The sequence below is a fragment of the Danaus plexippus genome, assembly GCF_018135715.1.
Source record: "Danaus plexippus chromosome 3 unlocalized genomic scaffold, MEX_DaPlex mxdp_34, whole genome shotgun sequence".
NCBI lineage: Eukaryota > Metazoa > Arthropoda > Insecta > Lepidoptera > Nymphalidae > Danaus > Danaus plexippus.
In genome coordinates, this window is record NW_026869846.1 from 983463 (window position 1) to 1000538 (window position 17076).

A 17076-nucleotide genomic window follows, 5' to 3' on the forward strand; every position below is an offset into this window, starting at 1 on the left:
ATTGACATTTGACATATTTAAGAATGAATTAATGTTAAATTACTCGGGGGTTAGAAATAAAAACAGGTGCTAACTGCTATGTCATATATTAGATTGCTCTGATTATACAATAACTGAATGATAAAACAGTGACCGATGTAGACTGCAGCCTATATAACATTCTAGGCAAGATGTTTGAGAGGTAAAGTTAATATAGAGTACATGCATAAGAACAAGACACTATTGTCGAGTTTGCTTCAAAGTATTTTATGAGACCTCTAAACAATTTAATACATAACTAGGATACTAAATCCGATCATCACTGAAGTTAAATTCATTATTATATAGATGTTTCTTATTTATATTAGAAAAGTTAAAAGATCTTTCAAACATATGGAATGTATTGAGATTTAAAGTCCAAGTAAATTTGGTTTTACAGACTGAACTTAAGACTAACATGCAAATGTTTTCAGACCAGTGTGGACTTTATTACAGACTTGATACATAAAAAAAAACCTAATACATGTGAAGGGAAATGCTATGAATTAACAATTGATATAACGTGGTCGGAGGAAAGGTTTTATATTCCTAGGAAGAAAGTTTTATAGTCTCAAATAAGCACTACAATGTTAATGACACAGTTCTCAGTAAACGTTCAAAAACTCCTTTATGAGGCCATTACAATAAATAGAGAAAAGATATTTACACCGTCCGGCGCATCGCAAGGAACTACCGAGAAATAGATAAGGCGTTCCCTCGTAGATACAAAACCATCCAAAAATACATTCCCTAGAACATCAACGCTTCGATCACAGACGACGTTCAGAGGCCTCCTGTTACGAACCACGTCTCGCTCGTGGACTTCGCTCAACTGTATATATATATCAGTATAACCTAATATTAAAGCGATATATTTAGAATGGATCGTTTATGTACAGATTTGATCTTCTATATACTTTAGGCCCGCGATACCACAGGAGTAGCTACATTTAAATTCTATCGCACGCATCTACAGGCTGTTCCGATGTTAGTGATCCGAACTCGCTACGAGTCACACTCGTTTTAAAAGTCGATATAAGCTCATCCATACATTACTTTAACTTAGTCGAGATTATTTTTACTCTTCAGGTAAAACGAACATTAGTTTTGTGCTACTTACAAATATTATATGATATACTACATTCACTGAATTAGTAGAGATGTTCTGCTGTTTGGTTGTGATGAACCGAGAGCGGATCGTGTGACCCGCAACAACCGAAGAATAGATCACGAAGGTATATAAACACGAGTGAAATCTTTAAAGCCGGCTCCGTGGGTTCCTCACAGTTCAATAAGTTATTAGACGATTATATACTACACAGCATGATTATTTTTTTGCACTTATACTTATTTTTTTATATATTTCGAGATTATACATGATGATTATTTAATGTTTGAAGCGGAATCGTTCAGAGAGTGTTCCGGCGGCGGCGGAGCAGGCCGCGGAATACGTTGGGTGCAAATTCGTTGTTGCGCGCTGACATCTGGAAATATTAAAAAGGACATTAATATATGAAGTGATTTATAACAAAATAAGAACATAAAATAAGTAAAGTAGGTCAAATATTACGATAAAATGTATATTCCATATACATCATTTTAACTTAAATGTAAAATCTTTTTTTTTTTGAATTTGTACGATTCCACATAGGATATTATTTAAATTTTAAAAAATGCCATGTCATAATTACACAGGAATGTTGGGAATAGGTTTAGAGAGTCATCAAGAATGTACGTTAACGAAAAACGAGTAGATGTTATTGTAATTAGTCGACAGCGCCATCTATCGTCCGTGGCTATTATTCATTACAAGTATTATTCCGCGGTCCCATTTAAAATACACTGAATTTCATTATGAGTTATAGTCTATATGTTGACCTGCCGTATGAGTTTTATTATTGTAGAGTTTAGTTAATATACATTCAGTAGTAAAAAATATTCTCCATCACAATATAAGTGAGACCCCTGGTACCGACCAGCGCCGTCTGGTGCTAGGAGTCGTGCGCGTGTGTGTGTGAGCCGGTCGTCTGCGGGTAGTCCATGGTCTTGATGTAGGCGACGGCGGCGCAGAATTGAGTCCACCAGTACAGAGACTCGCCCTGGAGTGACGAACCGGACAGAGCGTTCACCAGCTCCAGGGTCGACAGCAGGGACGGCGGGTTCACCTGGAACAAGAAATGGGATATAGAATCACAGAAATATAGGAGTTCGCGTCTAGAAATACAGATTACGATTAGATAATCACAGCCTGGAGTGTTATAGAAACGTTGGCAGAAAATATAGAGGGAAATCATGAGACATAGTTTCATATAATAATGTAGTTGATTCAGAAATGTTATGTATGGAAGCCGGGTCTCACCTTGAGTATGACGTATACGAGGGCGGGTGTGAGGTCGTCGGCGGCGGGCGGGTCGGGCGTGGACAGCGCCAGGGTGGCCAGCAGAGAGCGCACGCAGCGCAGCACGCAGCGCAGCTTGTCCGACGGAGTGCGGTGAGCGGACAGGGCTCGCAGCTGCTGCTGGGCGTGGGGGAAGGGCGCCGCCCACAGGTGACGAGCTGCCACGCCCACGCCACCGGCGCCGCCGCTCACAGACAACACGCGGCGGATGTGCTCGCTGAACACCCTGGGTGCACACATCTCTCACTATTAATGAATGTCCCGTCTGTTGGTAACTCCTTAGTAACTCGCATCACTGCCACTAATCAAAGCTATCCCGGGAGTCGGGTCTGTCTCCTGGCGTGTACTCACTGATCCCTTGCGATGTCTCCGTCTCCGTTGGGGAACATCACGTGCAGGTAGAGCCTGGTATAGACGGCTCTCTCCACGGTGCGCTCCAGACCTTCCATCATGACGCCGGAGGCGCCTGTCGGTGGTGACGTCACTCAGTAGTAACAATTTAGACTAACATTCGTATATGGGCAGTGACCTGACATACCTTCCCAGGACGGGTCGCTTTTGATCTCGGCCGTGATAGCCTTGATGCTGGCAGTCAGCCGCATCGCTCTCTCGTCGATCAACTCCCCACCTTGGAGCAAACCACAATAAATACGTATATCGGTCATAAGGTTATGTCATGCATGGAACAGCTTGATGCGACTACCGACTCGTTTCGGAATCTTTACGCCAAGCAGCATCACACATTCACACAATTTTATAAACTCGTATTTATAACATCAGTAGTGTAGTGTCTCCGCCGGCCGTGTCCCCTCTATGTTCCTCACCGTGTAGTAGAGCGTGTGCGTGTTGTGTGGTGTGATGCGCCAGCCGCCTCAGCGAAGACCCTCGCTCCAGCTGCTCCCGGACCCTGGCCGCGGCCGCTGCCCGCAGCCATCGTTCGCACTCACGGCGGATAGCCTTCACCTCGCTGGACACATTGCAAATAGTGCTTTACTGTTGCTTGCATTAGATTTAAATTACAAAGGTGTTTAGTCGGTAGGTTCGGATTTGCAACGGGACTCGTGTGTGATGACTCACGTCTGCAGCATGTATAGCGCGTGCGCGAGCGAGGCGCGGCAGGAGGCGAGGTAGGCGGCGTACGGGCGGCGGGAGGCGAGGTCCGCCCGGAGCGAGGCCGCGAGACGAACGATCCGCGCCGCGCCCTCCTCCCCGCCCGCCCCGCTCAGCAGAGCACGGCTCATGGCCGCGCACTCCGCACTGCTGCCCGCGCGACACCACTCCGACAGGGACGCGCTCGTACAGCGCTGAATATATTAAATATTTAATAACACCGGAGACCTTACAATACTGTCTCATCGGCGATCTCATCACTTAAACCATTTCGTTAGTCTGCATCTGTATGTATTGCAAAATAACCTAGAACATAAAACGTCACGCTGAGGGACCCGAGGCCGGGACGCGGCGGCGGTGATGATAGGAGGTGATGACATGAGCTCGGACAGGACAGGAACGAGTTAAGGGAATTCCGAAACGAAAACAGTCGGATAATAAGAGATATGTCAGAGTAACGAGTTCCGGATGACGATAGACAGCGTTGCTGGGAGCTAACAACGTCAAAACTGTACGTTGGCAATGTATTCATGTATTGACCATCGTTAACTGAGCTACTCACAGACAAGGTTTACAGGAGTTCCAAGGTCAGGAGAAACTGGAGAGGAGGCTTCAAATGGAAATCGGATTAGTGACACTCATATTAGATGGTCTAGGACTAAAATTTGCAAATATATGGGTTCTTGTCTGAAGAAAAGCTTTTGTAAATAAAGCTATTTACTCTAATCTAGTCTCTGGACGCGTGGTTCATATTTTTTGGCTAAAAACATATTTATAATATATTGTGTATTTTGAACATATGTTTGACTTCAGACTGTTGTGAATCCGGCAGCTCTAGGCCTGGCCGCACGCAGCCTGACGCCGTACTCACGTTCGGTACGTAGTCCACGCAGTGCAGGTCTATGTTGGAGAGCACTATTCGCAGCCGCCTCTTCATGTTGTTGAACACCTCGGGGTCGTTCAGGTCCACCGCACCCTCACAGCTGTAACAACCAGCTCCGTCATGTGATATTCGTCATATATATATAGCTACATGTCCAAGATGTCGGCAGTCACCGCTCCAAGTCGTGTGTCGTGACGGCTTGCGTGTTGTTGTCGTGTCGTGGTCGTCTCGGAGCGCTGTCGGCCGCTCGCCTGTACTTGGCGAGTATTTCCTCCGAGCTCTCCCCGTCTCGCTCGCTCCTCTCTTCCACGGAAACCTCTTCAGTAGACACCTTCATATCTTTAAAAGGACCAACCGGTTAATACCACACGTGACACAAATACAACATTTTTGACATTGCGTATATTTTGAATTTTTTTTTTACCAAATTCGATTAGATCGTAATTACAACAAAACTTAAATAATTGAGACAAAAAAGGTATATGTATTTTTGTATATATGTATTTTTCATACAATATTTTCTATTTGAATTTAAATTCTAGTGTAGGCCAACATCGTTTCAGCTGTGTCTAAGGCACACTTTGCTAATGTGCGACGACTTATTAAATCTCAATGCATATAACCTCCATGGTGTGTCCGGGCCTTGTGTCTGAACATCTTAATCTTGTGCAGCAGGTTCCCCCCGGAGCGCTTCACGTTGTTCTTGAGCTCGTCCAGGTTCCCCACCAGACCCTCCTCGCCGATCATGCGGCGACTGACATACAAACAAACAGCAATATTCGTGTAACTTATATACTCCGATTATGAAAGGCCTTGTACATTAAGATCTAACTCAGTGTGTTTGTGTGAGAGGACTTCACACTACCACACTACTGACCTTGGTACAACCGTTGTACTGAAGTGTTGCTGCTGTGTATACACTTAGAATGAAGGTATAATCGTTTTTTTTGTTGGGTTCTGAACTATGGCTTATTGCAAAAAATATATTTAATATTTTCTATAAGAGAATAGAATACGAACCAGACCAATATGAAGTTTTAAGATAAATTTCATAAGGCAGGCTAGTGGGGAGGGAGGGAGGGAGGGGGGGGGAGGTAGTCGGTTTAGTTTTACTAAAATAATAATAACTTATACTAAATATACATATCCGCTCGGTGTTCCTTGGTGGAGCGATCTACAAACACCAAACAGCGTCACAAGCTTCCGAATGGAGCCAACCTATATTGGACACTGACCGTTGAGATTTCTCGGCGGTGGCATCGAAGGAGATGCTCTTGGGAATGGCGCCGGTGGAGGTCTTGGGCGGCGGGCTGACCCGGCGCTCGGTTACGTTGTCCGAGTTCACGTCCTGGCTGGAGCTGCGGTCCGACGTGGAGTTCTCGCTGTTGACGGACAACGTGCTCAGCGACACGTCACTGGTCTTCTTGTCGATCCTCGAGGAGCTGATGTTGACGATGCTGGTCCGGATCTCGGTCCTGGCGGCTCTCGTTATACTGGCGATGTTGGAGCTGACGCTGGCGGCGCTCATGCGCGTCACCAGCTCCGTCAAGGAGCGCCCGGGCTCCGGTTCCGGTTCCCGTCGCTCGGCCCGCTCGGCCTCCGGCCCCGGCTCGAACCTCCTGTCGTACTGAGACGCTGACATCGCGTTAAATGAACTCTCGCTCGAGTTCAATGACCTGGAATTGAATTTAACGTTTACTTTCTAATAGAGAGGAGTCCGCTACACCGTTTTTCAGTAACGCTATCGAAGCTGCTGAACTAGGAGATTTTGTCCATTAAGCCATATTTGTCAAAAATGTAGAATACTGTAGTTAACATGCAACATACTCTACGAGTTAAAGAAGCCTCTGTTATTAGCTCTACGGGACGTGTTCCGTGTATAGTGTGTGGTGTTCTATCGACCTGTCCATTTCATTATCCTCGTATCCTTTACACGTGGAGGGCAGATACTTGTCGGGGAAGCTGTCGTCCACCCACTGGCTGGTGGCGTCCGAGCCGGGTGCTCCGCTCCCCATCGGTCCCGCCGTGGAGCACGAGGACCGGCCCGCCTCTGAGGAGACCTCGGCCTCGGGCGCCTCCGCTGGCCCGCCCTCTATCGTGGACGAGGAACTCCCGCCGCTGTTAAATCAAATATATGTATGTCAATAGAGTTCTCTATAAACTTATTAATAATTGCGAGTCAGAGTCATTCTGGTTTTCATATTTGCGTATAAAAATATAATCGTACTTGTTTTGAGGGTAGTCGAACACATCGTTGGTCAGAGGGGGCGCAGTGCTGGGGCTCTCGGGGGCTGACGCGTAACAGGTCATCACCTGCGGGTATTGAGAAGGAAATATAATTTAAAGCCAATAAGCCGTATTATAAATGGAACCTTCACATAGTATGGGTTGGCTACATTTACAAAACAATAATTTTGGTCAGCTGATTTTCCCGTCACAAATATTGACGTATGCGTCTAGTAACGAGAGACAGAGTTTAAAGTTCAGAAGTGTGATTGATTGATTCAGGATAACAGTTCATTATCAAACATACACAACATAGTTTTAATTCAAACTCAATCAAATTGTACCCGGTTATGGTTAGGACAAGTGTTTGTTCTTGGAGGGATGTGAAAAAGCAACGAGGCTGACGGAGTGTGAGTAATAAATGTTGGTATATCCCTGACCGGATATCCGTTAACGAGGATGCTCTTCCTGTGGTCGTAGGGCGCGGACAGGTCCAGCTCCCCGCCCCGGGACAACGCCGCGGTCGCGCTCAGGTATATCCCGCTCCTGGTAAATAGGTAACAAACAGGTACACAGGTTAAAAATGACATTACTCGAGATGTTACTGGTCAATATTCGTCAGATATGTTCTGTTGTAACATCTGAAGCACTAATGAATATATATTTATATTAATCATATAAAATAAATAAATATTCCAATAGTTATTAATCACCACACAGCCAATGTATAACGTATGTCCATTACTTCTATATCCATAAAAATATTTAAAAAATAATTTATACTCTGTATAAATATAAATAAAAACATTACTGTTTGCAAAATGAAAAAGGCAAGTTTATGCTAAATTTAATATATATACAGCCGATAGTACATACATTCTTACAAGACATCTGATATGGAAAAGAGTAATTTAAGAATTTTATTTATGCTATAATAGTAAACGCTAATAGGTTTAAGAATCAATAAACACCCGACATCTGTTGTGTGAACAGAGCCTTATACAGATTATAAAATATTGATATTTGAAGTAACATTTCATATACATCACCTGTTAGGCAGCTGTGCCGCTGAGGAGTGTCGGGGGCTGTTGAGGTCCGGCCGCTTCATGACACCGTTCTGAAACATAAACGTATGATATCATGAATGTCTGTGAGTTTGTTACGCAACAATCACTGAATGGAATTATATCTGAATACAGATTATATATTACAATTTGTTTCATACGAATGTAGATTATATACACTGGAGTGTACATTGAGTGTCATCATGTATAAATACTAAGAAAACTGTGGAAGCTGCTTGATACGACTAGCTCATGTCAGTTAAGCGAATACACACTTTAAGTTATTAACAATAATGTTGACATTCGAGTGTATATATTAATTTATTACAACGATGTGTTCGTCTGTCCGTCTCACCTGTGCTAGATGTCTTCGTGTGAGGTCGTCGTGGTGCGAGGCTCGCCGGGGCCAGGAGGTGTCGGACCGAGCCGCCACAGACACGCAGTCATCAGTGTCGACCTTGACATAGGTACAGTTGTTGTTGTCTAACATTCATTAACATATTATAGAATACATTTTAACAAATCACTGCCTTGGTATTGATTCATCATGTAAATGACATGTATTGTTCGTTTGTTTATAGTTTCTACATTGTCTCGTTGGATGGGTTACACCAATGTATGTGATGAAATTTATTAATACTATGAATATGTAGTCAGCATTAGTTAGTTTGTGTCACCTCAGTGTTCCTGTCGCTGTCGGAGGCCAGGACGTCCACGCTCCAGGCGGACTCGCTGGCCGTCTCGGACACGTCCGGGGCGATGGTGTTGGCGCTGGATCCTGACACAAATATATTAAGATTTCAATTGTCATACACATTTCCATCGAACAAAACTTTATCTCTCAGAAACGGGATTTGAAATTGTAATAACTAAACGAATTACAAGTTAAGCGCAGGTTCTCCTTATGTAAGTGTTTTACTAACTTTTATGACAAGTATTAAAAATCCCTCCAGTGTTGAATGTTCGTAATGAATCTATTGAAACTTCACATCGATAAACAAACACACATTTCCTACGAATAATCGTATACACAGACGATTTCATCCTCATTGCTTTACACATAAAGTCTAGAGCGTAGCAAAAAATATCTCTCAAATTTCATTCTTATATAACCTTCATACAATATTGAGTCTTATATAACAGGTAATAAGATCCAACTGACCCTGTCCGGCCGCCGCCTGTGTGGTGTCACACGAGTCGCCGATGGTCTCCGAGTCGGAGGCGAGCACGTCCGTGCTCCACGTGTCCGACATGATGCTGATGGTCTCGTCTCCCTCCAGCAGCTTCTGAGAATATAGAGTCTTAAATACATCGACAATAGAGATCAGAATTACTTGTTAGGATATTTGTGGCTGGAAAAGAAAGTAGCTACTTTATATACAATAAGGTAAAAGGGAATATTGTTATAGAGACTAATGAGTATAGTTGTTGCGGATAGAGACTGCTCAACGACCTGGAAATTATGGTGAATTGTACGCGTACGACATTCCTTGTGTACAAGCTATGTAAGGAACTATAGAATTGGGAAAATCAGAAAATTATTTATTTTAATGGCTTAAACAGAGTGGGTTATCGAAAAATCTTCAATATTTCTTTTCTGTAATTCTGTTACAATGAGAAGATAGAAAAATAAAAGTTGTACAGGGCGGTAGTAATACACTGAGAGATATTCTGAAGGTCAAGGAATGACAACCCTACGCTCATAGAAGTTTTACAGACATATATGGAGTTTTTTTGATATGGCTTCATTCACACTGGAATCGAGGAACATTTTGCCAATGTCATACAAGGAGTTGACAGTTGCTGTTACTTAAGTCATTTATATGCCAGCCATTTATTTTGCATAAAACTAACCTGAATAATATAATAAAATATGACATGTATATTTTTTTATCAAGAAGCTTCGTTATAAGCCGGTTACTTGTTTATTTGAACCAAAAAGCATATAATATATAAAGGCAGCGCTGTCTCGTCACCTTGATCTCGAACTTGCAGAACTTGTCCTCTATGTCGTTCCTAGCCTGCTTCAGCATCTTGGCGTGCGCGACGCTCACGGCCTGGCTGGCGGGCGCGTTGGCTGGGATGCTGGAATATAGTGATGTAGGGATATAAAATAAGTCACACATGAAGCATTCGGCCCCACTTCACTCACAACAAAAAATATTAGTCATCAAGAATATCGCTGTAGAATAAATTGTTATGCACTATTCACTGTATGTATATATAAAGGTCTTTGTATGTGTGGGTGTGATTTTTACCGTCTAAGGGCCTGGTCGGCAGCCGGGTCTCCGTCCGTCACCTGCGAGGAAGGCGTCTCTCGACCAGATATGTTAGGACTGCCGCGACCGCTCACGTTCGCTGACACCTGACGTAGTAATCTTATGGTATAATACACACATAACATAATGAACATTGAAACTTGAACCGAGGTCAGTAGCCAACGAAACAAGATAAAAATTGTAAACGAACTTAAACGTTCATAAATTAAGTGTGGTTGTAAAAATGAAAATAGTTTAACGAAATTGTCTGGAAACTCGAGTCAAAGTGAAAGAGCTTTCCTTATCTGTGGAATAATTAACCTGCCAAATTATGATACAGACGTCATCTATCAGACAAATAGACACTACAAGAAGAAATCAACATTTATCTCGTGTTAGTCTTGCTATAAACTTATAAATTGTCTACCGTTGATTATTATACATCTCGTATTGTTTACTCTTTCTTTCTTTCTTCTTTCTATGTTTTAAACACAGTATCCACTAGGGTCATAATCATGATGCAGAGACTTTGTAAAGCCACAGTAACCATCGCTTCCATGTTTCCATATCACATTACTGGTTTGTTACCTATTAGGATTGTTCGTAACCCCCTGTTTATGATACCCATGGACCTACCATGTCGGACAGGTTGTCGTTCTGATCCTCTGTCTCCAGCTCCAGGCTGGAGGTGACGCTGTGGTTGGAGGCCGCTTCAGACACGGCCTCCAGGTTGTCTGAAGTGTTCCCCAACGATACCTCGTCATGGGACACTGAGAATCTACAATTTTACGCTTGTTATATTATAAAGTATTAATAACGGTTTATATAATAGTTGATATGTGTGCCTGTGTGTGTGCATGTGTGTGTGTGTACCTCGTTCGTTTCTGTACGGGTGCGGCGGCGGCGACGAGTGCCCCGGCCTCGTCTCCCTCCGTCTCGCCGTAGTAGTTCTCTAAGACCTTGGACTCCGGAATCAATCCTATAAATATATTAATAGTCATATGCCAGGTATACTAGAATTTCCTATCATTTTCATCGTATCTAGGCGATGTCATCGCAGGAAGAAAAAAAAATCTTATGATAATTCCATTCTTTTAATTGTCAAAATAGCTTCATAAGAAACTAAATATGACCGCTTCAGACGCCGTGTAACCCGAAGTAGTTACAGGCCATCTTTTTGTGCAAACCGTTTAAACAATTAATTTTCACTGATTAACTGTATGCGCTACATGTGCGGTGTGTGTTGGCGTGTGTACCGCCGTGTTCCGTGTATACACTGACCGACATATTCGTTCTCGTTCATCTCGTGTATCTTCACCACGAGTACTTCGAGCTCGTCCCTGTGAAGCTCCTCTCTCCGCCGTCGTCCGAGCAGACCTCGCCGTCCGCCTTCCGACCACTCGCGACACTCCACCGGCGAAGGCCTAAATTATTTATTTTTACATGCTTTTCGTTATGCGTAGTTTGTGAGAACGAGTCCTTTGAATTTAGAATTAAATAGATGATATAGAAAAAAAAAAACTTAATCGACACGAGCAGGTCCATGATTTAGGCTATGGGGTCCTATACAATCTATGTAACCTTCATGGTTATTAAAAGAACTTAATAGCGGAACCCTCATCAAAGTTTTCAATCCCTGTCTTTTACAGACACACTCATTATATATTGTCAATGTCGTCCTCAATACTATCTTTCAACAATTTTTCATCAGTTATCTCGTGTTCCATGTGTACTGACCGTAGTGCGGCGAAGTCTGGCATCTTTCGTAGGAGGTCGTGCAGCCTGGAGCGGTAGTTGGGGTCGTTGTTGGCCACCAGCGCCTCCAGGCGGCCGCAGCCCGCACCACCATTGCTCTGGTCACGAACATGCTCACTGGACACGAGAATACACACATGTATGACAGTTACAGTACAAGGATATTTTGGATGAACCGTATAGTACTAAATCAAACTAAGTTTTTTAGGTAGTACGAGATTTTTTTAAATTTATTTTATATGTACATGATGCTGGCGTTTCGGTTCCTCTACAGCGACCGTGATATGATAATCTGTCAAAGTTGCCGACCATTCCGAATATGTATAAAACCAATAATGATAAAATATACTAGCATTCGTCGACTTCGTCTGCATGGTATGCAGAACGAGCCTTAAAGAGAAATGATTAATAATGAGATCTAAGATTTTCGCGAGTATTCATTTAAATGAAACTAGTATTTTTCGGATTTACTACGCGGATTTTATTATTTAAAAACTACATAATCCCGACGTTTCGGTTACTTTGCAGCAACCGTGATCACGGGCAGACGAGGAGGTTTTTTAAATAATAAAATCCGCGTAGTAAATCCGAAAAATACTAGTTTCATTTAAAAGAAATGATTAATGTTAGCTAGATAACAAATAGCATATCCATAGACGCTTGGTTTGAACCACATCCACATCACATCTAGTTGTAATTGATTTATTTATTGACTAGGATTTCAAATATATTGGCTTGGGAATAAATTTTGCTAAAATGGACCATAATAGGTTTTTTTTGGAAAGAAATTTTTTTAGATACATTAAATGTATCACTTGGGCATATGAAAAATAGAGATTAACTGATACTGAACAGCCGACCGAGGTTTGTAAGAGATGTATCACACCGAGTTACCTAAACCCAGAGTCGACAGCGTTGTCCGCAGCTCCGTTAGCTCTCTCCTCGCTGGGGTTCTGGTTGTTGTTGTTTAGTTTGGACGAGATCTTTCTTAGGAATGTTATCTGGAAGGAATGTTTCAACAAATATATATCTCATTATTTTTCTATATAACGAGTTCCGTTACCGTGATGTATAACGGACCAGTAGGTGAGCGTCCTGTGGCGTGTATAGCGCGACCGTGGCGGGGGGCGGAGCGTCGGTTCTCAGTGGGGTCTCTGGCGGAGGCACCAGCGTGGTGGGGGCGAAGGCGCTGCCGCCCACACTGTCCACCAGCGACCACACACACGACCGCTCGAACTTCATATACAGGTCGCGGACCTTCGGCTCCACCTGTTACCAAGTTTATTGTACCAATATATACGTATACTACATTGTTTCCCAATTAATTCATTTACAGATTCTGTATGCAATATTTTTTTTTATTTTATGTGATGATTAATATCGTTACAATCCTAATAACTTATGTAAAGCTTATCTACTAAATATTCATTACATGTATAGGAGTAGTATTCTCACTTTTCAATTGTAATAAGTAATAGTAACATGGTATGACGTCATTTACCTCCTGGTACTTTGCCAGACTGAGCATCTGTAGTATCTGAGCGATCTGCAGCAGGTTGAAGCGGGCGATGTACGAGACGGGGGCGGAGAGGACCCCGTGGGACTCCGGGTTCACCACCGCCGGACACAGCAGCTGACCCAGGACTAACTCGCTGCATATAGTGTGGATGTCGCGGTCCGTGCTCCTGGTGACACAGTGACAGGTAACGACTTCACATCGAACACCTCGCATATAAATCGAGTCTTAAAACAGCCCATCGGTAGAGACAGTTACATTGCGTATATAAGGCAAATAATGTATACGATTATGTAAGATTAATTTAATAACATTGTTGGATAGGTCAAAATGTCAATATTTTTCTCTTTCAGAATGGAATGTCGCTAGTGACTTCCGTCAGAAAACCTTATCGTTAATTTCTGTATACAATATTGAAAAATTCCTATTAATTGCCGACCTGGAATTCTGTTTGAGCAGATGCACGACCTGCTGTACAATCCAGGCTATGGAGGAGGGGAAGGTCGACCAGTTCTCCTTCAGGGAGGCGATGAACTTGTTGGTGAGGTTGTACAACGACTGCACCGTCCACTTTCGATAGCGGGCCACCTTAGTGTTGTATTCGGTGGTGTTCGGTTGACCAAACTTCTTAGCACGATCAGCGGGAGTGAATCTGAAATAAGAAGGTATACATGTAATTTGGTATTAGCTGTTTCTATTATAAATTATCACAGGTAAAAAAAAATATCTATATGTTGGTCCAGAATTTAAATGTTACTGGCTTCAACTTTTTCGTCCAACCCTCAGGGCAAACCCTTACCATTGAACATGGAATTCAATATTGATAGTCCCCTAGGGGACACCTCCTTTGTAATTATATTAATCTATGTTTTCTGTGAAACCAATTCGACGAAACAAATACTCTTAAATCTGCCCATAGAGGGCTAAACGAATTGGTTTTATCCGGCACTCACCGCTCCATTGCCTTATCGGGGTCTACGTCGAGGAAGAACTCGTCCTCAGTGAGCACGGCCAGTACGGGCGCGCGCAACACCGTGCGGAGGAACTGCCGCGTGGGGGCGTGGTTGTCGCGGAACACGGAGTACAGCAGCGCCAGAGACGACTTGTTACTACGAATCACCCTGAATAGAATAAAATAGACTTTAAAACATCATCACCGCAGAGTATAGCGCCATCACAGTATTTTCATTGTTCAAACGATAGAGATAACTTAATCAATTTTTTTTTATGACAAAAGGGGGTAAACGAGCAGACGGCCTACGGCCTACCTGATGGAGGTGGTACCCGTCGCCCATGGATATCCGGAAAATAATTTTTGGGATACGTTGCCACCCATATTTTGGGAAGAGGGAGAGGAAAGGTGAGGAAAAAGGAAAGAGCAACCGGCTCTCTCACTCATCGGACGAAACGCAGCCATTAAAGACTGTTTCACGATCGGCTATGAGGGGGTGGTTTTTCCCCGGTCGAGCTCGCCCATGTTCGAGCTGTAGTAGTTTAACCACAGCTAGGCTCTACCACCACTCTTTTTTGGGTTCCATACATTTTACGTATGACTTAGGTTCTGTGACGTTATTAGCGCAAATATCGAACAGTCTTCAATATTATCAAAATTTGAAATTCCCTAACCAACAACTTTTAAATACAAAATGTATTCATTTGCAACCTCAACAGACTCATATAAATCATAATATATAACGTTAAACGTCTTAGAAATCTAGTCGTGTTTGAAAGTAGCATCGAGCCGTTAATGTGAGGATGACGTCACACGTGTTTCATTATGTACCTACAGTAATAAACTAGGTCTTAAACGAGAAAGTGTCCACTTTCATTGCTTCGTAGCTATTTAAAAGATATAGAGTATTGGAATCCAGGTTTAAATTTGTAAAAATGTATATATTATATATTGGCTACGTAAAATTAATTAGTTTTAATGCATTATTTCCTAACAAATATATTCTATTCAATATAACACCTGATCATGTCAGCTGAGAAGATATATCATTGTTAATGAGGTATGACATCATCATCAGCTGTTATGTCACCTGAGCACACACCAAGAAGGTATTAATAAATCACACTATGATAACAATCTTGGATTATTTAGTTTTAAAGTGAAAAAAAAAAAACAAAATAACAGTAGTATGATTAGGTAACATTAAAATTAAATTAAAATCATAGTAGAAATTAAAATGGCCATAAAAGATTATAAGTTTGTCATATTTACCAACATTTATTTCTAAGCAAAAGTTTCACTTATAACTTACAACACAGCAGCAAAAAATGTACACAGCGGATCATTGCATAACCAACTATCGCTGGTTTTGGTAATCTGGTGATTAGGAAAAGATGTGGAAATCATAAACTAAATGGACAATACTCACTTCCTCGGGTCTGCAGATGGGGCCATTTGATACTTGATAAGCGATCGCAGCACGGCCAACATGCGTGTTCGATCAGATGGAGACCGACAGCTCCCATACAGCCCGGCGGCCAAAGACGAAGGAAGACTCAATGGCATGTGATCCTCCCCCAGTATGAGGCACAGAGCCATGAGGTTTGGTGTGTTCCGAAGCCATCCTAGCAACTCTCCTAAGGCTTGTACTTCCTAACATTAAAAAATATATTAAATTTTCTTTAATTATTTTCTTTAATTTAAAATAAGAATATTTGTACCAAAAGCTAAAAAAAAACTTTACAGGCATACATGTAAATATATATACATTAATTATCTTATAATAGTCGTTAGAAAATGTGAATAATATGGTAGGGGAAAAAGTGGGTGGATATCAATAGGAAATTGAAGACTACACTGTGTTATCAAAATTGGAAGATATAAAATTATTTATTATGAGATAGAACAAATGACAAAAATTTTCCTTTCTCTGCTGTGTAAATCATTTAAATTTACTATAATACACATTTAAATTCTTATCACCGGGGGTTATTTAAAAAAAAAATTGTATTTAATATACTTATTATCTCTTTATTTTATTCACGAAAGTAAAGAAAAAATGTATGATTTTTTAAATTCATTATATTAAAAACTAGTTACTTGTGTCCATTAATTGAAAATTTATTTGTAATTTTTAATATAAGAAACCTTATATATGATTGAATGCCAAAAAAATTTGGATTTAATAACTTACTTTGTATTTCAAAACTTTTTGTGCATCAATGAAAGTGGTGTTTTCTAGTAGACTTGCTTTCTGACAAGCTGCTACCGACTCTGCCTCACTCCTTGAGCTGATCAGGTTGTTTAGATTCTGCCGCTGTTGTGAACATATCCAGGCAGCTTGCAACAGTTCCAAGACAGTTTTCTCCACCTCTTCATTGAGATTCTGTATCAATTGCCTTTCGGAATTTATAAAGATTTTCTCTCTCCTTAATTGGTTTGCTAGTTCTGCTATATTCATACAGCTTTCTGATGTTGGCTGCATCATCTTGATATTTTTTATAAAAGTATTTAACAAAACATTTCACTTATTCTATAATCTCATTGTATTCGAGGATAATTATAATCACTTGGTTCACAAATTCAAATACCAATTTATATGTAAGGGCATGTTCACTTTATTAATGTTTTTTATATTTTGCTGAAGCTAACACATATTCAGCTGAATTACTAAGATGACTATAAAGAAATATTTTAAAAAGCAATATTGAAAAGCCCTGAGAATAATCTGTACTACTGAGTTGAATGAAAGCTATTTTCGTTCATAATTTTGCGAACAATAATGTTTAATAAAGATGTCAAATATCACATAGATTAAAAAGTAGCAAAACAAAGTAGTAAAATCTTATTTTATATTTCTTAATATCTTATTAAAGTATTATTCTATAATAATAAT

General features: G+C 41.4%; 1 protein-coding gene across 2 annotated transcripts; it reads right to left on the reverse strand.

Moving 5' to 3' along the window:
- Positions 1-70: 70 nt before the first annotated feature.
- LOC116768791 (receptor-mediated endocytosis protein 6 homolog) lies at positions 71-16949 on the reverse strand. Of its 2 annotated transcripts, none has more exons than XM_032659633.2 (31): positions 16375-16949; positions 15610-15833; positions 14182-14349; positions 13668-13880; positions 13214-13397; positions 12793-12981; positions 12607-12713; positions 11695-11829; positions 11239-11381; positions 10831-10936; positions 10594-10735; positions 9958-10064; positions 9676-9784; positions 8862-8982; positions 8377-8477; positions 8055-8156; positions 7685-7752; positions 7076-7181; positions 6637-6722; positions 6312-6527; positions 5645-6085; positions 5033-5163; positions 4583-4748; positions 4398-4509; positions 3494-3720; positions 3241-3383; positions 2955-3044; positions 2768-2882; positions 2378-2642; positions 1995-2183; positions 71-1502 (listed from the first exon to the last, which is right to left on the reverse strand). In XM_032659633.2, exons 1-30 carry the CDS (start codon positions 16666-16668, stop codon positions 2010-2012), a joined length of 4785 nt encoding a protein of 1594 aa, XP_032515524.2. In that variant the 5' UTR covers positions 16669-16949; the 3' UTR covers positions 71-1502; positions 1995-2009. The 2 variants fall into 2 exon arrangements, with proteins under 2 accessions (XP_032515524.2, XP_032515515.2); XM_032659624.2 differs by having other exon boundaries at positions 8862-8985.
- Positions 16950-17076: the final 127 nt, after the last annotated feature.

Excerpts from the sequence above, each read along its gene's own strand:
- LOC116768791 (XM_032659624.2), bottom strand. The coding sequence starts at position 16,668 with ATGATGCAGCCAACATCAGAAAGCTGTATGAATATAGCAGAACTAGCA. Across the intron at positions 8,478-8,861 it reads ACAGGCGGCGGCCGGACAGG|GATCCAGCGCCAACACCATC; the intron begins GTCAGTTGGATC and ends TATTTGTGTCAG. Across the intron at positions 2,643-2,767 it reads GGAGACATCGCAAGGGATCA|GGTGTTCAGCGAGCACATCC; the intron begins GTGAGTACACGC and ends GTGTGCACCCAG.